Source organism: Pocillopora damicornis, chromosome 11 (assembly GCF_964200805.1).
Source record: "Pocillopora damicornis chromosome 11, jaPocDami1.2, whole genome shotgun sequence".
Taxonomy (NCBI): Eukaryota; Metazoa; Cnidaria; class Anthozoa; order Scleractinia; family Pocilloporidae; genus Pocillopora; species Pocillopora damicornis.
This window is the reverse complement of record NC_142680.1, coordinates 4,703,411-4,730,728: the sequence shown is the minus strand read 5'-3', so window position 1 is coordinate 4,730,728 and position 27,318 is coordinate 4,703,411. Positions and strand designations below refer to the sequence as shown.

Below are 27,318 nucleotides of genomic sequence, written 5' to 3'. Positions count from 1 at the left end.
GAAACAACGGCAAAAACATTAGACTATATTTGAAAACTTAAATCGTTACATTAAACTGTCTACCTAAAATCACCGAGTACATAGTCTAGGCAGCATAATTTCCGAGAGTGTTTAATCCTGAGATAGATAAAAAGTTTAAAAAATAAACATAATGGTTTCGGACTCTCTGTCTACTTGCTGAGTGATGTAAAGTTTAAATTGCCTTTCGTAAATAATTTTTTCCTTCCTAGGTGAGCTAGTCAAAAAAGCATGAAGGGGTCAACAATCCCACTCGTTTTAAGATAATATTTTCATGAAAAAGAAAAGCAAAACCCGAGAGAGCTTTATTATCTTTTTGGTATTGATGCTGTCTGCATTGGCGATTAAGTTGTAATGGTATCCAGAAGTCTTAAGCTTAAGCTCTCAAAGCTAAAAGATATACCCACCATTTCTGCTAAATATAGCATTCAAAATTACAATAAACCTTTCAAGTAGATTTGATATGATATGGTGCTCACCTGAAGCTAGAAGAAGAAATAGAGCGAGAACAACTACATGGAAATAAAGCTCGGAATTAAACTGCGCTATGTTTTGATTGAGCGCGTCACGGTATGCGGTAACGATTGTTTTGCTTGACCGACCTTTTGTAACAGAAAGCTCATGCGACAAAACATGTCTGTTTCCTCGCCACTCAAGCTCGTAGCATTATCGCTAATACATGTAAATCTGGAGCTTTCAATCAGTTTATGCTTATTTCTAAATAATGCATTCTTTGCAGTATTTTTATAGTTGTCACATAAGTTTGTGTTGGTTTGTCGTTCAGATTGAATTTCACACTTTGATGCTATGGATGTGGCTTTGATAGTTAAATCAATGGGATTTTTAGAATTTTTATAAACATTTTTATTCCAGCTGAAGTATATAAGTTTGAGGTTTCATCAGTTCATTACTGTTTTGCAACTTTCAACCCAAACTCTATTGAAAGTATTTCAAAGTACCGTATTTCTTAAACGAAAGGCACGAGTGCTTAATTAAAATTGTACAGGAACTCTGCAAGCACATGGAGGTAAACATAACTGGAACTGAAAAGTATCTACTCTCCTGTATCGATTCGGCGGTGGTTGAAGCCTAAAATGTTGTAGATAAAGTGTCAATAGAAACAGGATTTCCTTGTATCCTTACTATTAATTGAAGAAAATGAGACAGGAGGTCGCTAATTCGGGAGAGGACGCTTATCAAAGAGCGGGCGCTTATTCGAAAAAGTACGGTAATTGTAAATAGGTATGTTGCGAAGTTAGTCAGTCAATGTAGTGGTAGCTATTCGCTTTCTGTCTGACGCTCGATATTTTATCGCTACAGTTGCATGTCGTTAACTGCAAGGAAAACTGGGCGAGAGACAAAAATGAGTGTGACTCGCGAGGGCAAAAGCAAACGGCCTCCCTCGCCTGCATGGGCAAGCGCGCGTGTAAATCGCGTACCTTCCTCGCTTGAGAAACGGAAATGAATAATGATTGTTTCATTGCGAAACTGAACGAAATACTGGAAAAGGCAGATAATTTCAATTATGTTTGCTCTCCTTAAGCTCCAATGTAAGCATAATGTATTGATTTTTGTCCGCAAGATTGGAAAAGACACGTTTCTGAGGCAGACATGGAATCAGTCAAGGTCTAAGGCATGCGTAGAAGTTTAGTTGACGACGGTCGAAATATATATGTTCGACGACAAAATCTCAGTTAAATGACTTGTATTAGTATTACTTAAAAACTTACCCTCAGCATGATTATCAACCAGGTTATTCTATTAGCTTCAAAACGCAAGTTTTTCATGGATGAGAATGAATTTTTCGACAGAAAGGTTCGTGGCGTCGTTTTACCCCCAGGGACTGTTTGAACTAAATGTTCACAAGTCGCTTGAACGTGCTTAACATTTAGTAAATGAAGCGAATCAACCCAAATTTATTCAATTGTTGGATCACATTCCCAAACATGCTTGGAAAGGATTGTTTTTAAAGAGAGCTTGGTATCTGTCCCAAGATTAATAAACAATACTCTAATCTTTTTGGTTTTAATGCTGACTGCATTAGCGATTAAGTTGCGATGGTACGCGGAAGTCTTAAGCTCCAGCTCTCAAAACTGAAAGACACATCCCACCATTTCTGCTAAATGTAGTATTCAAATAAAAATAAACCTTTCGAGTAGATTTAATATGATATGATATGGTGCTCACCTGAAGCCAGAGAAAGAAATACAGCGAGAACAACTACACAGGAACAAAGCTCGAGATTAAACTGCGCCATGTTTCGATTGTGTCACGGTATACGGTCACGCAAGATGTCTTTGTTTTCTTGCTATTCAAGTGGAGGGTCAGGGGCCCTCTTCACTCAAACACGTTTACTCAGTATTCAATTTAACTACTCTTTAATTCACACGTGAAGAAGAAGTAAATTCCTAAGGAATAGAAAAACGACAAAAAAGCACTAACATATAAGACGGGAAAAATAAATGTGAAGATACCACGAGACAAAAACCTTACCAAATGCTGAAGGAATGCACAAGACACAAAACACTCGTAGGAATGACGCAAAATATGACATACTGACGCAAAATATGACACACCGCCAAAATGGGCGTGAAACATGAGATGTTGAGGGCTGCACAATTTGCATAAAGTGCGAAAATAACTGTGTCGAGATGATACGTGGAAAAACCAAACGAATACGTGTAAATTAACGGGTGCGGAAATATAAGACCCATTCATGACAAATCAAAAAAATTACACATTCGCCATAAAACCAAGCTCGTCTTTGTATAGTTTGTAGGAATATCGTCAATGCATGTAAATCTTATTTTTAAATTAGTTTATGTTAATTTCTAAATTATGATGCATTTAGTTCTTTAAAGTATTTATAGTTGTTACGGAAGCTTGCGTGTCGGTTTTTTTCATCAGTTTGGATTTCACCCCTTGATGATGCTATGGACGTAGCAGTAATAATTTAATCACTGGGTTTTTTAGAATTTCCAAGTACGTTTTGTAACATGACCAACGTAAAGCGCGCTCTGATTGGTCAATTTAAAGCCTACTATTTACCCATGGGAGTTTGCCGTGACTTGAAGAATACAACGACTAGTTATCGCGCGCTCGTTTTAACTACACGAACATTTTTGGTTCAATAAAAAGATAACTCTTTTGCTACAACGTGTCGATATATGCGTTATTAACGAAGCTGAATATTGGATATTGGCCGAGTTCCTTTTTTTCTTTTGCAATTTTACGGACCGAAATAATACTGTCATCTTATAAAGCTTGAGTCAGAATGTACGCATTACGTTGTCTGTAATCCTGATAAATAAAGATCGAAAGAAAATATGAACATCAAGTTAAGCAACGCGAGTTTACCAATACGAAAAGAATAACAACACCGCAATCCAAGAGGGAAAATCTAAATGAGTATCTGCTCAGAAATTAGCAGAATTAGCAGAAAATGACCACCAGCTGAAGAAGCCCGTGATTGTTAAACAAATTCTCCTCGTCAGCACTTTAGGAAATGTATAGAGAGCAGTATGGAGAATATGCACACTGATGTTAGGGTGGAAAGTGTTAAACAATTCAAAAGTACACTACACGGATACTTTGCAACCAAAGCTTCCTAAACCTGAAAGCTATGAGTCTTTTCTAATCAACACGTTGGAATTACAGAGCATGTTATAAAAAGATATCTTTTCGTGAAAACTTTTTATTCCATTATCTACAACCACTCTGTTGCTTAGATACAGTTGAATATAATAATATTTATATTTTATTGCATTGGAAAAATCTTTCCAAACATTTTTCAATTTAACCCTTTAACTCCCATGAGTGACCAAGGCAGAATTTCTCCTTACTATATCAATACAATATCAACCAGATAAGTGATGAGAATAAAGAAAAATATCAATTTAGGGATAATTAGTTGATCCAATACTAAATTCTCTGAATGAACATTATAAGAATTGTATAGTTGACAGTAAGGAGAATTACAAATTTGATCTGGGAGTTAAAGGGTTAATAAAATATGTGCTTATTGTTCATCGTGGTGTAAGATAGGAGATTAACTTTGTTCGTTTGTCTCACGATAGAGTCACTTGAGATGTAGATCGCGACGTTTCGACTGCAATACTGCTCCTTTTCATCAGGCGATGAGGTCGATTGTTTACGTTTCGCTATTTGAAGCACGCTGCTATCAGTGCATTTCGATTCTCATTATTATTCCAAACGTCGACTCTATCGTCGACTCTAAGTGACTCTATCGTGAGACACGAACAACGTTCATCTCCCATTTTCTTCAATTTGCAAATAGGCTGACTTAGAAATATCTTCAAGAGACTAGAGTGTATCAGCTATCTACAAAAAGATAACAATAATATTCTGTTAGCTATACTTTTTCAATTTCTTCAAAGGAAGAGTACAAACCAGATTTGTTTTACGATTTAGAAGAATCTACTGTGCATAAGAACATAATAAACGGTTCAAAAAATGTAATTTTCCTTAAAAGTTAAAATATAAGGAACAACTTCCATTACATTTTTACATTTTGCTCTCTTTTTATATCTACTGGCTCTTAAACGAGTTTGCAAATTCAGTACTTTAACTTTAATTCTGGTTCAGAACTCACTTTAATTCGAATTGAAATTTTCATGCTGCCACTGGGATACGCAATTGCAGATTAAATCTCACTTGATAGCATGGATTCCCTATAATTGTACAGATATGCGTAAAATACGAGAAAGATTAATATAATTCATTTCAAATCGACCAAATAAAAGTCGTTGCTAGCCGAGGAAGCTCTTACAGCCGCACTGCTGTAAATTGGCTGATAAACTGCCTTGACCAGAAACCAATTGTAGTCATGTCTGTTCTTGAGGAAATTATTTGGGGATTATCATATTTCCTCATACACTTCTTCATTTTGTTTCCAGCCAATTCCTTTCTGAAGCACCATATTATAATATTCGGGGTTCATGGGTACTTCCTGTAGTGACTGATACTCAGTTGGAATATGAGACTGTTTATGATTCGGGAGCCTGGCTTTGAGTTCCATATACGTATTTGGGTCTGAAGCTTGTTCATCATTCGACTGTCGATCAGGTGAAGATTTGACGCCGTGAAAATCAACCTTTTCTTTACCCTGTATCCTTTCACTGGGAACAGCTCGTCTCCGCTGCCATATCACCCCACAAATTATGATGAGCAACACAACCACAGCACAAGACAGTGCGGTTACACTAGCAAGGAAGATGTTTCGTGGTATACCTTGCGAAGGAAAACCAACGACTTTAGAACCAACCATCAAACACTGAAAACATAGTTTAGTTGTTGTTGTTTTTTTTTTTAAGTAATTTCACGCTGAAGAATACGAAGTTTCTTTTAACCCCTAAACCTAAATACTTTAACAAACGTTCTCGTCTTTAGGTCGTTCTTCATTCTATCTCATAATTTTCTTATTCTTTCCTCATTCAAAATTCGTCCTTCAGAGACTTTGAGCCATTAGGACAACAACAGGAGAAACACAGAAATATTTTAGCCTTAAGCCCCCTCAACAATGGTATATATAGCTCTTTTTTTCTTTAGTTACAGCCTAACAGGCCAATTTTGATATATGGAATGATCTACCTGCATTGCACACTTTGATAACTTTCGTCGGCGCATGAGACCACCACAAAATATTGCTTTTGATACATAAATGATTATACAAAATAACTGTAATTAGAAGCCCCAAAACTCTTAACTGGACTTCATAGTTCTGGGCTTTCCTAAATTTTTGAAAGGAAAACATTTAAGAATGTTCGAATATTTAGGAAGAATATTTACCCTCATCATCTTGATTACCTTTAGGAGAAAGCAGAGTGATTGTATACTCTGTTGATCCAAGGCTGTTTGTAGCGTGACACACATACTCTCCATAATCTTGTCTATCCCGTGGCGTGACGATGATACTGTTGTTCATCAACTTGATGTTATCACTAGTTGGAACCTGGCCATCTTTCGTCCAAGAGTAGTTAAACGGGATATAACTTGATGCTTGACATGAGAGAAAACACGGAGTTTGCTTTTCACAAATTACTTTAGAAGGGGAAAGCTCTTCCATAATTCTGGGTGGCACTGTGTGGAAAGGGTAAAAATTGTATTGAGACTAAAAGAAACTTTGACAAAATCATGCTCATGCAAAACGGGGAAGGGTATAACAAACATATGGGGACACTACCATGATGTACGTTTGGTTTGCACTTTGAGTAGTCGTTTGCCTTGTTGTTACTGGTAATTTTAAAAATTCTATTTTAACATTCAAGTCCCATAGCTATTGAATGACCTGTAAATAAGAGGCTGGAGTACGTTTTATACGAGTTGCTACGGTAATCATCTTGGTGCTCAGCATAACCATACTTGGTCATTAACTTTGGTAAAGGTTGGCAAATTTTCTGACGTATTGTTAAAAATAATACACCTACTCTTCCACAAATCTACCTCGCAGAAGAAATGATTAAGCAATTGTTATGTAATTTCTAATGTAATTGTAAATCAGTTTCTACGTACCAGCAACAATTAGTACCGTAGATGTACGGCTCTCTCCAAACAAGTTCATTGCTTTACATTCATAAACGCCACTGTCACCAAGGACAACATCTTGTATGATAAGTATCTTGCCGCTGTTCTTGAACTGAGCGCGAGGTATACTGGTAAGTCCATCTTTGGTCCAGGTAACAGAAGCCTCAAGGTCACCACTAACATCACAAGTCAGCACCACCAAGTCGCCAACTGCTGTAATGGTTCTTTCAGGAAGATCATTGAGGTGCGGTTTATCTGAGATTTGATAAAAATGGATTAGTTATTCCTAAACAAAGCTCAGGACCAAAAGTAGCATGCTGGCTTTGCAGCCTCTCTTCTCAGCTAAACAATAACATAAAAAGCTCATCAGTTGATGGCCAACTTCAAAACAGACAACCAACCAAATCAGCATTTTAGCCTTTCATTGTTAAACAAATCAAAGGTTAGATCAAATTAGGTTCAAGTGTGCTCACTGAGTGCTTAACGTCTCCGAATATCTGAATAAGAAAAACATATAAAGGAAATAAAACAAAACAAGACAACAAAACACAAATAGTATCACCTGGAAAGAACAACACCTTTGTTATCGATGTCTGCGAAATAAGGCTGCACTTACACAGTTTGCAAAACAGAACCACAAAAAAATTAGCCATTCATATGCAACCATGTGGTGCGCTTGAGTATGGCATTACAAGCTTGCTAAAAACTGTTAGTAAAACTTTCGCCAAGATCAAAAAGCTAGTAACAACAGCAGGATGATGATTTAGGAGGGAAAAGCTCCGGAGATATCTGAATATATACCATTAATAGATGGATGGGTCAGTTTTATTAATCAGTTTTTACATTGGACGAGTAGAACTTCCCTTTCGATGATAGAAATATCGTTATCGCAACTTTGTCACAATAATGAAATGTATCTTTTAGATCTCAAGCAGGTTGCTTTGCAATGCTCGATTTCAAGTTTTCTTTGGTGGCTTTGCAGCGATTCTCTTCACACCTTCCTCGGTCCTATCAATTAATTTTTTTTCTTCGACTATTCATGGAAAATTTTGTGGGATTCATCTTCTTTTGTTTGCCAGACCTTTTGTAACAGCTGTCTTGAACCTCTGTAGTGTTATAGCTGTCATCTCCAAACATTCCCGAACAGTTTTCAAGTACAATCATGCTCTTGTCTTAAGAGTTTACTGTCACCATTCTAGCGGTTCTGTTAAAGCTTGCATAGGCGGCCATCAAATTTTTGTCTGCAAACAAGGGTTCCTGGGTACCATGAAAAGTTCAGGGCCATGCTTTGTCCTAGGCTTATATGACTTCCATGTAGTCTTACGGTCCGCTAAGAAAGACATCGGCCAAGAGTAAGGGCTCATGGCCGTTTTCTAGGGATTAGACCGCTCTAAGAGCCCTATTTCATCTAGGGCTTGCCTCCAACACATTGTTATTCCCTAGAAATCCCTAGCACTTGTTTTCCATTATTTTAAGCAAAGCAGCCATTAAACTCAGAACTTAAATAAGTATTCTTAATTGGCCATACAGAGAGAATATACTTTTGATCTCATCACAAACCAAATACACAGCTTTCAAAATGTCACTTTCCGTTCCTTTCCATTTTCCTTCAAGTGCATGAGATCTTAAAAGAGGCATAAAGTTTGTATAAAGGCAAAGGTTTTTAATTTCTCAATGCCTAAAAACATTTCAGCACAGAATCTGTGGGCTAAACATGTATAACTAACCCTACAACACCCCGAATACTATAAACCACAAAACGCCATCTTGGTTACTGCAAATGTAAAATTAAACAATGACAATAAAGATTAAACATCTTTTTAAAATTCTTACCACGTTTCATGGTTCTCACCACCACTACAGGAGAACTCCTTGGTCCATCACCAACTGAAGTAAAGGCCAATACTTCAAATTCATATTCGGTGTAAATATCAAGCCCAGCGACATCTCTACTTAATACTGTTCCATTGTTCATGGTCAAGGTGGTTGCTAGTCCAGCAGAGCCTCTCTTTTTGTAAAACAATTTGAATCCTATAATTATTCCATTTCTGGAGTCTGCTGGTGGTAACTGCCAGGATGCTGTGATAATTGTAGAAGTAACTGCAGTCGCACTGAAGCTCCTCGGGGCTTGTGATGGAGCTGCAATTAAAAAACTGTCGCACTTAATGCCTTACTGGTCTTGTTAGTTGTTACTACCAAACAATGAAGCCTATGAAAAATTACCTCGCTCCTAACCTGTAACTTTACAGCTCAGTTTTTAGCAACACCCATCTAGTATCTGGGGGAAGTGGGTTCAAATCCCATCGATGCCTGAATCAGTAACAAGCTTCTTTGCTGCAATTGCTTGAAACTACAGCCCACCTGGGAGGATCATTTCTTTCCTTGCTATCCGCAGTTCTTATTAATTTATTTATAAAAGTCGTGTTAATCTTTCACTCTCACTTATCACATACTATCTTCTTTTGTTCTCTCCACCTCAACAGCGCTCTTTGGTCCATCACCATCAGAAGTGAAGGCCAACATTTGAAATTCGTACTCTGTGTACTTATCAAGCCCGGTGACATTTCTACTTAATGTCGATCCACTGTTTATAGTCAGGGTTGTTGCGGACCCCACAGAACCTTTCTTTCTATAGAACAGTTTAAACCCTGTAATGTTTCTTCCATGTCTGGCAAAAACTGGTGGCAACTGCCAGGAAGCTGTGATGCTGGTAGAAGAGCTTGCAGTTAACTTGAAGGCTGCCGGAGGTTGTGATGGAACTGAAATAAACAACAGCAGTTGCTTGTTGTAATTTTTAGTTGATTTAGTAATATGAATGTAAATTAATCACCCTAATGACCTTAGAGAGCCTTAGATATGGGACTATGTATATGCATTAAATATACATTATTTGTATCCCGAGTGTGAAGATGTGTCATAAAAGGAGAGAAATGATTCTGTTGCAATGGAGACCCACTGGGCTCCAGAATCTACAATGTACAATGCTACAATCACATCAGACACTGTTTCATATCAAGCACGAATAATAATCAAAGCAAAACTTTGTTTTTAATTTAGCATAGAGAGAACCTGAAGGATCTGAGCAGAGTGGATTCAAGGTTTAAAAAAACCTAAAATTTATTGATTTTCAAATTCTCTCATCTCTTATGGTCAGTTATGAATTTAAAGTTATTTTTAAAAAAATTTTCACCCGACCAATTACAAGGCTCTATCAATATTGGATAGTTTATAACTCGCCGTTAGCTAGCTCTGCACAATTACCTAGGCTTGTCTTCCACTAATGATTTGAATAATGTGACTTCATCTTTGTCTCAGGGGGAGATAAAAACAAGTGCAAATAAATACCTTTTGTTAGAAGTATTCCATAAACTTCCACTCTCAGAACTTTAAAGCCACTATATGCCGTTGGCTTAAAACGGATAAACTTTGCACTTTCAAATTCCTGGAGACTGTTTTTTACGATGCCATTTTGATTTGAGTTTCCGAGAAAGACCTGTAGTTTGTGATAAAAAATGTGAAATAATTGTGTCAAAATACTCCTGATAGTACTGCTTCATTGACCACTATTAAGTATCAGTTACTTACACGTCTATAATAGCTATTGAAAGACCTAGTTTCTGTTGTTACAAAACTAACTAAAAAACACCGGTATGTGACCCTGTATACCATTTCTGGTGAATAGCCTAAAGGAGAGGTAAATGTAGTTCGAGAGAGATTATAGTATGAGAACCACTGGTTGGACAAACACCGAAAAATAAGATTTTTCGAAAGCCCTTTCACACAATCTTTTTATTTTCTTTGCTATAGATTACATACTTTATTAAACAACAAGACTAAGCCTTGACCAGGTACAAACTTCTTTTACCTCCCTCCTCTTGACTAAAAAATTGAGACAGTGTTCTAGGACCTATATACTATTGGCTTTTTTGTAACTTACATGAATATTCACATGACTTTTATATAAACTTACCCTGTCTGCATTGTTTTCTTGGTAGGTAACCATAGTATTACCATCCACTGATAACTGAATCTCGTATTTTTTTGTCCACTCATTGATACCATTAGCTCCTTGGGTAGCAACAGCACAGATAACATACTCATACAGAAAGTCAATTTGGAGGTAGTCAGCAGGATCGAACTTAGTTTTGGGTGCCCAACCCAGGCTATTTCTATTAAGTCGACCATAAGAGGGTTTATACCTATGATCATAATGCGATGAGGTAGAGAAGCTGCTATCTGGAATTGTACCACCAAAGGCCAGACCAATGGTCTCCATTTCACAAGCTGCAAGGTAATAATTTAAATCAGCCTTCATAGTGCCATGCAAATTGTAATCATATTAGGTCTGCGGTCTCATTCATGCGCCATGGGACGCGTAACAAACTATTGTCCTTGTGTTTGATGACGGCTGCAGTAGAACCAAAATTTATTTGCCAATGTCAAATTTAGTTAATAAAAGCTTTAATTCTTTAAGTTTTCAGTTGTTGATTCCTTGCTAGAGAGACTGTTCCAAGCTATTGCTCCTTTGTACTGTATGGTTCTTGAAAGGATGGTATCATCATTTCTTCTGTTTTTGCGGCTTGAATTCCTCTGTACAAATACATCCTTGCATTGTGGGGCGGTATAGCCTTTATTGCATTTAAAAACGAACGGTCCAGTAAATGGTTGCCATTACATGATCATTGCTTTGCACTTGTCTGGGTGAGGTACTGATACTTTAAAGCCATTAATTTGCATTATTCACTTCACAAAAAGTAAAATTGGTCTACAAATTAAAGATTAACAGATTTTTTTAAAAGTCCATAATGACTTTTTGAGCACCAAACTATAAATTCAAATTCAGCCCTTTTCTATCAGCTATTCTCCTCTGAAATGGTTTAGAAAACTTGTGTACAGATAAAAAGAGTATCTTAGATTACCCTGCAATATGATAATAATAATAATAATAATGATAACTTAATAAAAGCAGACATGCAAAAATACATTAAAGCTTCAAACTCACTTGGGTTTTTTTTCACTCCAAATACCTCTGTTCTCATACACATTCCACCCTGGCTCGTTCGTGGCAGGAATCGTAAGAATCTTGTTAATATACCATAAACAACATGCTTTACCTCTGAGTTCCTGTCAGTATTTCCTGTCAGAATCTTGAAGTAAACAAATAGTCACATATATAGCAGGTACAAGAATATAATTAGTGTTGATACCATTAAGATCAACATGTCTTGGGACGAGACTTATCATTTTACCAGTAAGATATTCTATATTGTTAGACTTTACAATCCATGTTCTATCAGCATAAAACTGTAGTCACAGTCTATTCCCTATATACCTTGAATTGTCCAGCTTCCTTGTAGTCTTTCCAAGTTGTACCATCTGTAGATAATTGTAGTGTGTAACTCTTCACCCACCGATCTGCTTGAGAATTCCCTTGAGTGGACACAGCGCAGATGATATGAAGTGTTTGTAGATCAATCTGTAGATATGGGTTGGTGTCACTTGTTCCTGCACACCACGATGATTCTGATGCGTAATTCAGTCGAGCATTCTTGGCTAGTGGGCTGGAAGAAGAAGCAGTTATTCCACTGTCTGGAATTCTTCCATTTTCCATCCCAAGACTAAACTCAACACAACCTTAAAGAAGAAAAAAATATCTAAAGAATTACAAATGATAGGGAAAATAATCAGTAATGAACACTAGAAAGGATTAAAGAGGGTAGAGCTCTCAACATGAGCATTTAATAATTGTGTCTCTGTAACCCTTTAAAAATTTAGGTGAATGACCATTTAAAAAAATTGAATAACCACAATTTAGCTGACTCTTCCAGTCAAAAGTCTTCCTTACAAATGTTGGGTCAAAAGCAATATCAATGGTACAATGTATGAAAGTGAAATGTGATCATCGCAGTAAATTTTCCAATTTAAGCAATTGGAAAGAAGAAGCCTGAAAAAAATCAGGGCTTCAACGGGATTCGAACCCGTGACCTCCGCGATACCGGTGCGATGCTCTACCAACTGAGCTATGAAGCCACACATTGGGAGCGAGGTCAATTTATTGAGTTCCTATCTTCCCGTGCAGTGAAATGATGTGAAGTTTTTATACGAAATAATTCATATTTGTACTGCGGTTGTAGATGAAAGTGAAATGTGATCATCGCAGTAAATTTTCCAATTTAAGCAATTGGAAAGAAGAAGCCTGAAAAAAATCAGGGCTTCAACGGGGTTCGAATCCCGTTGAAGCCCTGATTTTTTTCAGGCTTCTTCTTTCCAATTGCTTAAATTGGAAAATTTACTGCGATGATCACATTTCACTTTCATCTACAACCGCAGTACAAATATGAATTATTTCGTATAAAAACTTCACGGTACAATGTATCTTTGAAATCCCAAGCATTTTAGTGGCAAACATCTGTTGGCAGTCCAAGGTTCCTCTTTAATCCTGGGTTTCAATTTTTCTTCAGCTCTACTAATTCAGTGGTTTTCAACCATTCAATTTTGTTGCATTTATCCTCTTTTGTTCTGCAGATTTTTTGCACAGGTTATCTTGAGGTATTATGGACTACCTTCCTTTAGTATTCATGCATTTGTAATGTTGTAGCAGTCGTCTCTAGATGTTTCCGAACCGTTTTCACGTACAATTATGTATGCTTGACCAAGGTCCTAAAATGATGAATTCTCACCCAATATCGATCACTGATTTGACCAACTTTTTACTTTTGAAAGAAAGGTGATGGTTTGTTGATGAAATGAGTCCGAATTGGCCAAGCCGCATACCCACATCAACAACTTAATCGCAAAAATATAGCAAATTGCCTTATAAATATATGAAATGATAAACATTTGAATAAAAGCACAGTGTTTTAACTTCTCAATGCCTAAGAACATTTCAGCTTCGAATTCGTTGGCCATACAAGTAAAAGTATACTACAACACCATAAATACTACTAACCACAAAAAAAGCCACCTTGGTTACTGCAAATGTAAAAGTGGTCAAATTCAAATCTTACAATAAGCCTTTAAAGTTCTGTGACAATGCTTTTTCATTTGAAGATCGGCTTATAACTTTTTCGCTGTCGTTGCACCTGACTCAGTTAAAAAAAGACTTAAACATCGTTTTAAAATTCTTACCATCTTTCATGGTTCTCACCACCACTACAGGAGAACTCCTTGGTCCATCACCAACTGAAGTAAAGGCCAACACTTCAAATTCATATTCTGTGTAAACATTAAGTCCAGTGACATCTCTTCTTAATGCTGTTCCATTGTTAATGGTCAGGGTGGTTGCTCGTCCAGCAGAGCCTCTCTTTTGGTAAAACAATTTGAATCCTATAATTACTCCATTTCTGGAGTCTGCTGGTGGTAACTGCCAGGATGCTGTGATAATTGTAGAAGTAACTGCTGTCGCATCAAAGTTTCTCGGGGCTTGTGATGGAGCTGCATTTACAAAACTGTCATTACTTAAGGCTTGACTGGTCTTGTTCATTGTTGCTACCAAACAATTAAGCGTCTAAAATCAGACCTAGTTCCCAACCCGTGGCTTTACAGCTCAGTTGGTAGCAGCACCCTTCTAATATCTGGGGGGGAGGATCTTTTCTTTACCTGATTTTATCAACAGTTCCAATCAATTTATTATTCATAAAAAATTGTGATAATCTTTTCTCTTTCGCCTTCATATCACATACCATCTTCCTTTGTTCTCTCCACCTCAACAGCGCTCTTTGGTCCATCACCATCAGAGGTGAAGGCCAACACTTTAAATTCGTACTCTGTGTACTTATCAAGCCAGGTGACATTTCTACTTAATGTCGATCCGTTGCTAATAGTCAAGGTTGTTGCTGATTCACCAGAACCTTTCTTTTTGTAGAACAGTTTAAACCCTGTAATTTTTCTTCCATGTCTGGCAAAGACTGGTGGCAACTGCCAGGAAGCTGTGATGCTGGTAGAAGAGCTTGCAGTTAACTTGAAGGCTGCCGGAGGTTGTGATGGAACTGAAATGAACAACATAAGTTGCTTGTTATAATTTTTAGTTGATTTAGTGATATGAATGTAAATTAATCACCCTCATGACCTTACAGAGCCTTAGATGTTCCTCGGATCAAAGAGAAGGAGCATGGGACTGTGCACATGCATTAAATATACATTATTTGTATCCCGAGTGTGAAGATGTGCTATACATAAAAGGAGAGAAATGATGCTGTTGTAATGGAAACCCACTGGGCTCCAGAATCTACAATGTACAATGCTAAAATCACATCAGACACTGTTTCATATCAAGCACAAATAATAATCGAAGCAATTTAACAGAAAGAGAACCTGAAGGATCTGAGCAGAATGGATTCAAGAATTTTAAAACGATATTTAAGTCTTTTAAAAAAACCTAAATTTATTGATTTTCATTTTCTCTCATCTCTTATGGTCAGTTATGAATTTAAAGTTGTTTTAAAAAAATTTTCACCCGACCAATTACAAGGCTCTATAAATATTGGATAGTTTATAACTCGCCGTTAGCTAGCTCTGCACAATTGCCTAGGCTTGTCTTCCACAAATAATTTGAATAATGTGACTTCATCTTTGTCTCAGGGGGAGATAAAAACAAGTGCAAATAAATACCTTTTGTTAGAAGTATTCCATAAACTTCCACTCTCAGAACTTTAAAGCCACTATATGCCCTTGGCTTAAAACGGATAAACTTTGCACTTGCAAATTCCTGGAGACTGTTTTTTACGATGCCATTTTGATTTGAGTTTCCGAGAAAGACCTGTAGTTTGTGGTACAAAATGTGAAATAATTGTGTCAAAATACTCCTGATAGTACTGCTTCATTGACCACTATTAAGTATCAGTTACTTACACGTCTCTAATAGCTATTGAAAGACCTAGTTTCTGTTGTTACAAAACTAACTAAAAAACACCGGTATGTGACCCTGTATACCATTTCTGGTGAATAGCCTAAAGGAGAGGTAAATGTAGTTCGAGAGAGATTATAGTATGAGAACCACTGGTTGGACAAACACCGAAAAATAAGATTTTTCGAAAGCCCTTTCACACAATCATTTTATTTTCTTTGCTATATATTACATACTTTATTAAACAACAAGACTGAGCCTTGACCAGGTACACACTTCTTTTACCTCCCTCCTCTTGACTCAAAAAATTGAGACAGTGTTCTAGGACCTATATACTATTGGCTTTTTTGTAACTTACATGAATATTCACATGACTTTTATATAAACTTACCCTGTCTGCATTGTTTTCTTGGTAGGTAACCATAGTCTTACCATCCCCTGATAACTGAATCTCGTATTTTTTTGTCCACTCATTGATACCATTAGCTCCTTGGGTAGCAACAGCACAGATAACATACTCATACAGAAAGTCAATTTGGAGGTAGTCAGCAGGATTGAACTTAGTTTTGGGTGCCCAACCCCGGCTATTTCCATTAAGTCGACCATAAGAGGGTTTATACCTATGATCAAAATGCGATGAGGCAGAGAAGCTGCTGTCTGGAATTTTACCACCACTGGCCACACCAATGGCCTCCATTTCACAAGCTGCAAGGTAATTATTTAGAATCAACCTTCATAGTGCTATGCAAATTGTAATCATATTAGGTCTGCGGTCTTATGCATGCGTCTTGGGACGTGTAAGCAAAAGACATGTTCGTTTACCAAATAAAATATAAGTTGAGACCTCGATGAGGCTCCATGAATCTTTATACAAATCATGTTTAATAATTCAAGTGATCAGACAAATAACGTGTACATGATCTGTAGACCAACTCTCATTTTAACTCAGTTTGTATTTTTACCCTATACTTTAAAGCCATTAATTTGCATTATTCGCTTCACAAAAAATGCACTTGATCTACAAATTAAAGATTACAAGATTTTTAAAGGTTCATAATGACGTTTTGAGTACCAAACAATAAATTCAAACTCAGCTCTTTTCTATCAACTAGTCTCCTTTTACATGCCTTGAAAAACTCGTGTAACGATTAAAAGAGTATCTTAGACTACTCTCACAATATGGCAGAAATAATGATAACATGATAATAGCAGACATGCAAAAATACATTAAAGTTTCACACTCACTTGGGCTTTTTTTCACTCCAAAAACCTCTGTTCTCATACACACCCCACCCTGGTGTGTTCGTGGCAGGAATCGCAGATATCTTGTTAGCACTCGATAAACAACATGCTTCACTTCTGAGTTCCTGTCATCATTTCCTCTCAGAAACTTGACGCCAACAAATAGTCACATGCCATCAATAACATTTTTAACAAATTAAGAACGTAGTAGGTATATGAATACAAATAGTGTAAATGCTATTGAGATCAAAAATTCTCAGGACGAGACATCATTTTACCTGTAATATATTCCACATTGTTAGAATTTACAAGCATGTTCTATTGGAATATAACTAACTGTGACCACGTCCTATTTCCTATATACCTTGATTTGTCCACCTTCCTTGTAGTCTGTCCAAGTTGTCCCATCTGTAGATAATTGCAGTGTGAAATTCTTCACCCACTGATCTGCTTGAGAATTCCCTTGAGTGGACACAGCACAGATGATATGAAGTGTTTGTAGATCAATCTGTAGATATGGGTTTTTGTCACTTGCTCTTGCACACCATGATGATCCTGATGTGTAGTTCAGGCGACTATTCCTGGCTGGTGTGCTGGCACTTTGTTCAGAATAAGCAATTATATTATTATCTGGAATTGTTCCACTACCCATTCCAAGGTCAAAATCAGCACAAGCCCCTGTAGAAACAAAATCTACATTTGCACAACAACATATTCATAATAATTATTGTAACATGGATAATGGGTTGGATGTAAAAGGACGTGGAAGCCTTGACCCTCTATATAGGGTACCTCTAATAAAAGGTACATGTCACAGATAGCCAACAACTGTTCACCGAAATGACAGTGGCTAACGTGCACATTTACCAAGTCGCAAACGAGGAAGAAAAACGAACTCGCTTCATAGAGTCTGGTGAGAGTGACGTTAAAAACTGATCTCAAATGCTGTCCAATGTACAATACAATAATTAATGGAGGGATTATGTACTAGTAAACATCCATCTGGCCTGCTGGTATGTCGGCTAATAATGTCCTTGGCTGAGGGTTTCTACTCACAATTTCTCATTTGCCTTCCAAGCTTCGCTAATTTGCCAAATATTCATTTTTCGGACCACATCTCAGCTACAGACATACCAACCGCCTGAAGAGGTTTCTTCACTAAATAACTTGACACAGGGAAACAGGGTTTTTAACCCTTCCTTTGTTGAGAGGGAAGTTGACTTTTTGGGTAAAGTTACAGTTTCTGAGGTGTAGGGTAGGAATGTACAGGCTGATCGAAATGCAACGGCAGAGTTAACTGGAATTAGCATAATCCATAATATAATCCATAATTTATTATGCATACATTACCTTGATGAAAGAAACAATGGCAAACATTCGATTAAAAACATTAGACTATTAAATATTAAACTATCTCCGTCTTAGAATAGTGAAAGGTTAAACTGAAATTGTTCCATTTGTGCGCCTAAAATCACCGAGAACATAGTATAAGTAGCATAATTTCCTTAAGTGGTTTATTTTGACACTGATAAAAAGTTTCCAAAATATACATAATGGTTTCGGACTCTCTGTCTATTTGCTGAATGATATAAAGTTTAAAGATTATATTTGAAACTATCTCTGTCTTAGAAAAATGAACTGAAATCGTTCCATTTAACTGTATACCTAAAATAACCGAGCACATGGTATAGGTAGCATAATTACTTAGGGCTTAAGGCTTGACCGGCCTTCTGTAACAGAAAGGTCATCCGACAGTACATGTCTGTTTCCTCGCCACTCAAGCTCGTATTTTCATAATTTGTAGCATCATCGCTAATACATGTAAATCTGTGGCTTTCAATCAGCTTATTTCTAGATGATGCATTTAGTTCTTTGCAGTATTATTATAGTTGTCACGGAAGTGTGTGTTGTTTTGTTTGTCAGCTTGGATTTCACCCTTTGATGCTTTGGATGTGGCAGTGGTACTTAAATCATCGGGATTTTTACAATTTTCAAGTACGATCTAGTTGGTGTTATCTTACAAAGAAAACATTTTTTTTTCCAGCTGAGGTATGCAAGTTTGAGGTTTTAGTAATCCATCACTTTTTTTGCAACATTCAACCCAAACTATATCTACAGTATTTCAAAGTACCGTATTTCCTTAACGCTTAAACTTTTAACGGCTTACAGCAAGTTGCGAAAAGGCTTACTGTGATTTGCGAAACGAAACGAAACGAAAATCTGTAACTTACAAAATGGAAATATGCTAATGATTTGCAAAATATAAATTCCTATTTTGCAAATTATAAGCATATTTCCATTTCGCAAATTACAGATTTCTAGAAATACGTTGTCTATGAATAACTCGAACGCGTGACACGACACCTACGTGACCGGAAATGTACATAGAAAGTGTCGCAGCATGTTTCTAGATGAGATATCATATTTGATAGGAAAATGTAACCGACCCAAGCTCTTTCATTTTCTTGAGTCTCAGCAAATCATTAGCATATTTCCATTTCGCAAATTACAGATTTCTAGAATATTTTGCGAAGCCGGTCAGTCAATGCAGTGGTAGCTATTCACTTTCTGTCCGACACTCGATGTTTTATCGCCACAGACGCATGTCGTCAACTATATGGAAAACTAGGCGAGAGGCAGCCATGAGCGTGACTCGCGGGGGCAGAAGCAAATGGCCTCGCGCGCGTGTAAATCACGCACCTTGCTCGCTTGAGAAACGCAGATAAATAATGACTGATTCACCGCGATTTCAGTTTCAAATTGAGTTTTCTCTCCTAGAGCTAGTATGTAAGCATAATGTATTGATTTTTGTCCGCGAGATTAGAAAACACATGTTTCTGAGGTAGACATTGAATCAATGAATGCTTAAAGCATGCTTAGAAGTTTAGTTAATGACGATCGTAATCAATATTTTTGACGACAAAAGCACAGTTAAATGACTTGTATTATTATTACATTTAAACTTACCCTCGGTATGATTCTCTACCAGGTTGTTCCCTTAGCTTCAAAACCCAAGTTTGTCAAGGATGAGAATTAACTTTTTTGTCAGAAAGATACCTGGCATCCTTTTACCCCAGGGACTGTTTGGACTGAATGTTCAAATGATGCTTGAACGTACATTAGCATTTAGTAAATGAAGCGAACAAATCCAAATTTGTTCCATTGTTTGGTCACATTCCCAAACATGCTTTGGAAAGGATTGTTTTGAAAGAGAGCTTGGCATCTATCTAAAGATTTATAAACAATACTTTATTCTACAACCGCGACGGAACCCGAAGCAGCTCTCTAATCTTTTTGTTATTGATGCTGTCGGCATTCGCGATTAAGTTGCGATAGTAGGCGGAACTCGAAAAATTGAAAGATGTAACCCACCAATTCCGTTAGATGTAGTATTCAAATAAAAATAAACCTTTCGAGTAGATTTGATATGATATGGTGCTCACCTGAAGCCAGAGGAAGAAATACAACGAGAACAACTACACAAGAACAAAGTTCGAGATTAAACTGCGCCATGTTTCGATTGTGTGTCACGGTATGCGGTCACGCAAGATGTCTTTGTTTTCTTACTATTCAAGCGAAGGGTCAAGGGCCCTCTTCACACAAACGCGCTTACTCAGAATTCAATTTAACTACTCTTTACTTCGCACGTGAAGAAGAAGTTAATTCCTAAGAAACAGAAAAAGGACTTTCGCAAAAAAGTACTAATATACAAGACGGGAAAAATAAATGCGAAGATACCACGAGACAAAAACGTTTAAAAATGCTATAGGAATACACGAGACACGAAACACTCGTGGGAAATGGGTTTACATCGACGCAAAATTAGACACGCTATTAAAAGGGACGTGAAACATGATGCACAAAGGGGGGCGTAATTTGCATAAAGTGTGAAAATAATGGTGGAGAATAAGTGTAAATTAACGGGTGCGGAAATATAAGACCTATTTGTGAGAAATCAAAAAAATAAGAACACATTCGCCACAACAATAAGCTTGTCTTTGTATAATTTGTAGGAATATCGTCATTACATGTCAATATGTAGTTTTCAATCAGTTTATGTTAATTTCTTAATGATGATACATTTAGTTCTTTACAGTATTTATAGTTATTATGGAAGAGTGTGTGTCGGTTTTTTTCGTCAGTTTGAATTTCACCCTTTGATGATGCTAACAGTTCGGGCCATAACCATTTCTGGATATCGGTTTCGAGCTTTGTGATCGGGTGAGATCAAAACCAAAACAAAGCAAATTTGGCCGAGAGGTGCTGGAAACAATAAGAAGCTGATTTTTTTTGTTTTGTTTTGTTTTTTTTTTTGTGGCGGCCATGTTGTAATGCGGTAGTAAGGTGAAACAAAATTCGCTAATAAGGACTGGACGTAAGATACCATTAAAAATATTCGTTTATTTCAAACATTCAACATGCATGTCCTCGACATTCTCGCATTCTGGAAGAGTAAAGCGGATTCTTTCTAGCATAAATTCTTTGTAACGCTGTGGTCCTTCCACCAAGAGCGTCACAGGAATAAAAGCTCCTCCGCCAGCCTGTTTGTATCCGGAGAACTTCTGGGTAGAGCTTGGCCTCGATGTTACTGTCCGTTCTCCGTTGATTCCCTATTTTGGGTTCCAAGAAAACCAATTAAATAAGGTTGAACCAAATAACGCGCACTGATAACAATTGGGACGAGTGAGGTGTGAGATCGCGGAATCGGGACAATTTCATTTCTCTCCATTATAGGTCGAGGAAAGACAATATCTTGCTTCTTTCCGATTTTTAAATAGACATTATCAATTTCAGTCCATCAAGCCTTTACGAAAAAGTAACAGTAAAGCAAGGAAACAGTAACTTACCCTTCAATTCCTGGTTATTTTGCCACATCGAAGCAAAGCATGCAGCTGTATGTTTAGAAAGTACTGAACCGTGCCGATCTGCTGCCCTTTGACATCTCCTAAAGTGTATGTCTTTCTCTGCGATTTGCTGAAAATCTGGACTTCTCGTAGAGCCTCTGGAATGCGTTCCATTTCTCGTGGAAGAAGACAAGCCAGTGCATGCGAGTCATACGTGTCGTCGTCTTCACTTTGAATAACAAGCGGTGTTCCACGTGGAGCTTTGATCTTGAAATTATGATACCTGGAAAATAAACGCCAATAAATACATGAGTGGGATAAAATAAAATCAAGTAGTCACAATTTATATTAAGACGAATACACATGATCGAATTCAATGCAAGAGAATCATACAAGGTATTTTGCGCGCTATTGATCGATTCGCGGGAGAATCTAGGTCTCAGAACACTAAAAATTCGGTCCTACAGCTTTTAGTCAGCAATAATATGTCCTTTACAATTACCCTTTGATTTGAACACCCTGTGTAGAAAGTTTGTTTAGGTAATCACTGCAAAATGTGAAAGCACGAGCGGTGTTTCTAAACGAGTTTCACAATTACAGACAAGTCCCTTGTGGTTTTAGACGAAAATTTCACTCTCATCAGTTCGTGTAGTTAAACTCTAACCTTTGTTTCCGGAATGCTGTAATAGAGACACTTCGGCAAGGCTTTCCACTAATGTGATTTCTTTATTTTCATCTTCATGCCGCTCTTATCGCACATTTCCCGGATACGATACCTAAAGATGTGAGAGCTCAGTGAACGAATACCTCTTTGTTCTATGTTTGCTCGAAGGAGAACTTACTCGCTGGATAATCACATCTATGTGTTAGATCCGTGGTTTCCTGAAATTATTTTTTAGTGTGCATTCGCCTTGGCTGAATGAATCTCTCTGATGTCAAGATCGACAATGATTCGAAATTTCATCCAGAGCTCCGATTTAAAAGATTCTTTGTTTGTAGCACTGACCCAGGTCCGTGGCAGATTTGTGCCACAAAGACGACAAAATGTCTCGAGATACTGAATTTGTTCATCCATGCTGTTGGCTTGATCTGAAATTCACAATGTAGGATTATAAAGGTCCGATAAATAATTGTCCTTTTACTTTAAATTGGTCGGGCACAACGTATGGTTAGAATTTATGGTTTGCACGATACTCCGATGGATCTGAACAAAGGAATCAGTCTGGTAGTTTGCACACTAACAGACTTTTAACATTCGTGCACTCGAGCAAAAACCTCGTGCACTCGATTGGAATTTTGACAAATTGGAAGCAAATTTAGTCTAGTTTTTTAAAATATTTTTTTAGGAATAAAAAAATGTTGCATACCTGAAAACCTCAACTAAAGAGAGGTTATTCCTCGATCGAGCCCTTCGCAACATGGACCTCCACCCGACTATTCATCTGAATTTTTCCTTCTCGTCATCGCAACCACCATCAGTTCTTTGCTTGTGTAATTGCTTGTCTTTTGTAATTTTGCAAGGTTTCATGGGATATGGGTAGGGAACTAAGTCGCTAGGGCTCGAATAAAGTAACGAGTGAGTTTCCTCGATGTCCCACTACGACATCAATGTTGGTGACGTCATCAAGTATCCAGAAATGGTTATGGCCCGGACTGGCTAAGGATGTAGCAATGATAATTTAATCATTGGGTTTCTCAGAATTTCCAAGTACGTTTTGAAACATGACCAACATAAAGCGCGCGCTCTGATTGGTCAATTCAGTGTCTACTACTCGTCCATGGGAGGTCACTGTGATTTGAAGAATGCAACGACTAGTTATCGCACGCTCGTTTTAACTACACAAACACTTTTGGTTCCATAAAAAGTGAACTATTTCGCTACAATGTGTCAATATATGCGTTATTGACGAAGCTGCCTGGATATGGGCCGAGTTCCTTTTTTTCTTTTACATTTTTATGGACCGAGACAATACTGTTATCTAATGGAGCTTGAGTCAGAATATACGCATTACGTTGTCTGTAATCCTGATAAATAAAAATAAGAAGAAAATACGAACGTCAAGTAAAGCAATGTGAGTATATCAATACGAAAAGAATAACAACATCGCAACTCGAGAAGGAAGATGGAAATGAATTTTGCTTTGATATTAAACAAATTAAAAAATACACTACACGAATAGTTGGCTACGAAAGCTTCCTAAACCTGAAAGAGCTGAGTCCTTTCTGATCAACTCTTTGGAATTACAGAGTATGTTATAAAAAGAAAGAATTTCGTAAAAACTTTTTATTCCACTATCTACAACTATTCTATTGCTTATTAACAGCTGAGTATGTACCTATATGTTATTGCATTATAAAAATCTTTCCAAGCTTTTTTTCAATTTGTAAATAGGCTATGACTTAGAAATATCTTCAAGAGACTAGAGTGTAAATTTTCTATTCAGTTATCTACAAATATCCAACAATAATATTCTGTTAGCTAACAGTTTTCAATTTCTTCAAAGGAAGAGTACAAACCAATAAATTTGTTCTACGATTTAGAAGAATCTACTATGTATATAAAATCATTACAAATGTAATCCTCCTTTAAAGATAAAATATAAGGAACAACTTCCATTACATTTTTACGTTTTGCTCCATTTTTACGTCTAATGGCTCTTTAACGTGTTTGCAAATTCGCTATTTCAACTTCAATTCTGGTTCAGAACTCATTTTAACTTGAATTGAAATTTTCATGCAATTGTAGATTAAATCTCACTTGATAACAAAGATTCCTTATAATTATACAGATATGCGTAAAATATGAGAAAGATTAATATAATTACTTTCGAATCGACCAAATTAAAAGTTGTTGCTAGCTGAGGAAGCTCTTACAGCCTTACTGGCGTAAATTGGCTGATGAACTTCCTTGATCAGAAACCAATTGTAGTCATGTCTGTTCTTGAGAAAATTATTTGGGGATTATCATATTTCCTTATATACTTCTTCATTTTGTTTCCCGCCATTTTCTTTGTGAAGCACCATATTGTAATATTCGGGGTTCTTGGGTATTTCCTGTAGCGAATGATACTCAGTTGGAACATTAGACTGTTCATGGTTCGAGGGCCTGGCTTTGAGTTCCAAATACGTATTTGGGTCTAAAGCTTGTTCATAATTTGACTGTCGATCTGGTGAAGATTTGACTCCGTCAAAGTCAACTTTTCCTTTACCCTGTATCCTTCCACTGGGAACAGCTCGATAAATTATTGTCACAGACACATGGCGTAAACCAAAAAGGGCACCGGTGCGAGGCAAACTACGAGCGTGAATCCCGGGGGCATAAGTTCCCCTGCCGCGGGCGTGCACCCGTGTGAATCGCGCACCGTGCTCGCTTGAGAAACACAAACAAACATATTTGTGTATGCTTTCAGAAAGCCCAAATGTAAGCAAAATGGATAAATGTTTGTCCGGAAGATTAGAAAAGACTCGTTTCCGAGGCAGACATGAAACCAGTGAGACCTAGCGGGCTTAAAAAGTTTAAAAAAAATTTTAATATTAAGATGAATATTTTTGACAATATCTTAGATAATTACCTGTATTTGTATTATACTGAAACTTACCCTCGGTATGATTCTCTACAAGGTTGTTCCATTAGCTTCGAAACCCAAGTTTGTCAAGGATGAGAATGAATTTTTTGTCAGAGAGATTCATGGCGCCCTTTTACCTCGAAGGACTGTTTGGACTGAATGTTCACAAGTTGTTTTACGTATCAGAATTTAGTAAATGAAGCAATCAACCCAAATTTATTCAATTGTTTGGTCGCATTCCGCAACCTGCTTTGGAAAGTATTATTTATTTATACCATTAATACACAATAAACTCTTCTACAATCCTGACAGAGTATTTTGAGCGTTGAACACATATTTGAAATGTAAACGTGTCTGTAGGAATTTTCCAACGCAATCGTTTTCACTCAGACGATGAGAATCACGAGTATTTTCCTGGGAGATATTTCAACTATGGAAAATTTGAAACAATATGTAGAAGAGCTGGCTCTACCAACCAGAGTAGGAAATTACATTTTTACGAAATCTTTTACACCCTAAAATCAGTAATTATATTTTCCATATTGTTCTTTACACAATTCTTACATTGCTGACAAAAAAAGTTGCTGAACAATCAGTTAGCGATTATTTCCTTTAGTCACAAGAGCTTGATTTTTGTTGTAGTGGAGATACCGTAGGAGGAGAAATCAGATGTTTGTCATTCTTCAGGGCTAAAGGGCTACTCCTCAATGACCAATGACCACCTTTCTCAAGACTAAGTAAGGACAATGTTTTTCCCCGCTGTTGTGCCTAGTTTTTCGTTGATCTCCTTTCCACTTTGTTCTCTTTTGTCCAGTGATAGTAACGTTAAAAATAATCTTAATTGCTGCCTAAAGTACAGTACGAGAATTAATGGGGGGATTATAAAATAAATTAACCTCTTCTTGCTTGCTGGCTTATCGGCTGTTAATGTCCTTAGCTGAGAAATCATTTTCAAAATCTCACATTTGCCCTCCAAGCTTCGCTTATTACTCATTATTCAGATATTATCAGCCGACGCTTGAACGGATTTACTCACTAAATAACCTGCCAAATAAAATTTAGAGAACTGGCAGCTGGAGTGCTTTCCAAGAGTGCTTTAACCTGAAATTGAAGCAAATGTTGCCACCCGATAGCTTCAATGAAAATGGCTTCAGATTCTCTGTCTGTTTAATTAATAATGAAAAGTTTAAATTGACTTTCGTAAATTTTTTTTCCCTAAATGAGCTAGTTACATATGCATAAAAATTTTTAGATTTCCCGTTTGCTCTAAGATGATCTTTTTACAACAAGTATAAAACCTGGGGTAGCTAATCTTTTTGGAATTTTGATTCTGTCGACATTAGCGATTAAGTTGCGATGGTACGCGGAAGTTTTCTCGAAACTGAAAGATATATCCAATCAATTCCGATGATAGTAGTAATAAAAGTCAAAATACACCTTAAGAGTAGATTTCAAATGATATAGTGCTCGCCTGAAGCCAGAGGAAGAAGTACGGCGAGAAAAGCTACGCGGAAACAAAGCTTGAGAATAAACTGCGCCATGTTTCAATTGAATTGTCACAGTAAACGATCACGATTGTTTTGCGTAATTGACCGGCCATTTGAATAGAGAGCTCATTGCACAAAAGATGTCTTTGTTTTCTCACTATCCAAGTGAGGGGGCAAGGGTCCCCTTCACTCAAACACGTTTACTCTGCATTCAATTTAACTACTCTTTAAGACGCTCGTGAAGAAGATATGATTGCTGGATATTGGATATTGGCCGAGTTCTTTTTCTTTTTCGCATTTTTATGGACCGAGACGAAGTTGAGGTCTATGAAAATGGTAAGAAAAAAAACGAGACTAATACGAGGCAAACATCCAACCACCATGACTGAACAAGCTTGGTCAATAACGGTTTTATTATAAAGCAAAGAAATTTCGCTTTATCAAGAATCAAGTATAATTGGTTTATTTCAAGAGCCGGGAAAGAAAGTTTGACTTTTTTCTGCCACTATTTGCGACTTCATCCCTGATATTGTCCAAGAATTACGAACTTAATAAGTTTGCGCGAGATCGAAGCGGGAAATCCCGATCGGACAAGAGGGACCTATCTTTCCCGCTCGGGTAACCAATCAGAACACTTCGCTCAAAAATATCATTTCCTTTTTTCGAGGTCGTTTTATTGACAAAACTCATCTCTAGGCTGTTCATTCTATTCACCCGGAATATCACACCAGGAATTTCCTATGCGGACGTATCGGAAAACTGACTTCCGTTCG

General features: G+C 37.1%; 2 protein-coding genes and 1 long non-coding RNA gene across 3 annotated transcripts in view; all 3 read right to left on the bottom strand.

The window, feature by feature from the left end:
• The window catches only part of LOC149037132 (receptor-type tyrosine-protein phosphatase kappa-like), a 21,044-nt gene extending 18,754 nt beyond the window's left edge, over positions 1–2,290 (bottom strand). Inside the window, exon 1 of the mRNA XM_089186911.1 lies at positions 2,206–2,290. Within this exon, the coding sequence (XP_089043037.1) occupies positions 2,206–2,275 (70 nt within the window). The 5' untranslated portion in view covers positions 2,276–2,290. The remainder of the gene's footprint in view (positions 1–2,205) is intronic.
• Positions 2,291–4,758: 2,468 nt separating this feature from the next.
• LOC149037131 (protein sidekick-2-like) lies at positions 4,759–17,326 on the bottom strand. The gene is made up of 15 exons (XM_089188407.1): positions 17,013–17,326; positions 16,652–16,796; positions 15,798–16,111; positions 15,172–15,319; positions 14,244–14,549; positions 13,690–13,995; positions 11,894–12,195; positions 11,564–11,708; positions 10,532–10,845; positions 9,907–10,054; positions 9,015–9,320; positions 8,395–8,700; positions 6,550–6,816; positions 5,818–6,117; positions 4,759–5,277 (listed from the first exon to the last, which is right to left on the bottom strand). The coding sequence occupies exons 1-15, from the start codon at positions 17,298–17,300 to the stop codon at positions 4,898–4,900; spliced, it is 3,975 nt and encodes a 1,324-aa protein (XP_089044533.1). The 5' UTR covers positions 17,301–17,326; the 3' UTR covers positions 4,759–4,897.
• A 4,309-nt stretch (positions 17,327–21,635) lies between these two features.
• LOC149037130 (uncharacterized) lies at positions 21,636–22,983 on the bottom strand. The gene is made up of 3 exons (XR_016180970.1): positions 22,860–22,983; positions 22,157–22,268; positions 21,636–21,775 (listed from the first exon to the last, which is right to left on the bottom strand). It is a non-coding gene; the product is annotated as an uncharacterized LOC149037130 (long non-coding RNA).
• Between the last annotated feature and the right edge of the window lie 4,335 nt (positions 22,984–27,318).

Excerpts from the sequence above, each read along its gene's own strand:
- LOC149037131 (XM_089188407.1), bottom strand. The coding sequence starts at position 17,300 with ATGGGTAGTGGAACAATTCCAGATAATAATATAATTGCTTATTCTGAA. Across the intron at positions 14,550-15,171 it reads TGGAATACTTCTAACAAAAG|TTCCATCACAACCTCCGGCA; the intron begins GTATTTATTTGC and ends TGTTCATTTCAG. Across the intron at positions 13,996-14,243 it reads GGAGAGAACAAAGGAAGATG|CTCCATCACAAGCCCCGAGA; the intron begins GTATGTGATATG and ends TTGTAAATGCAG.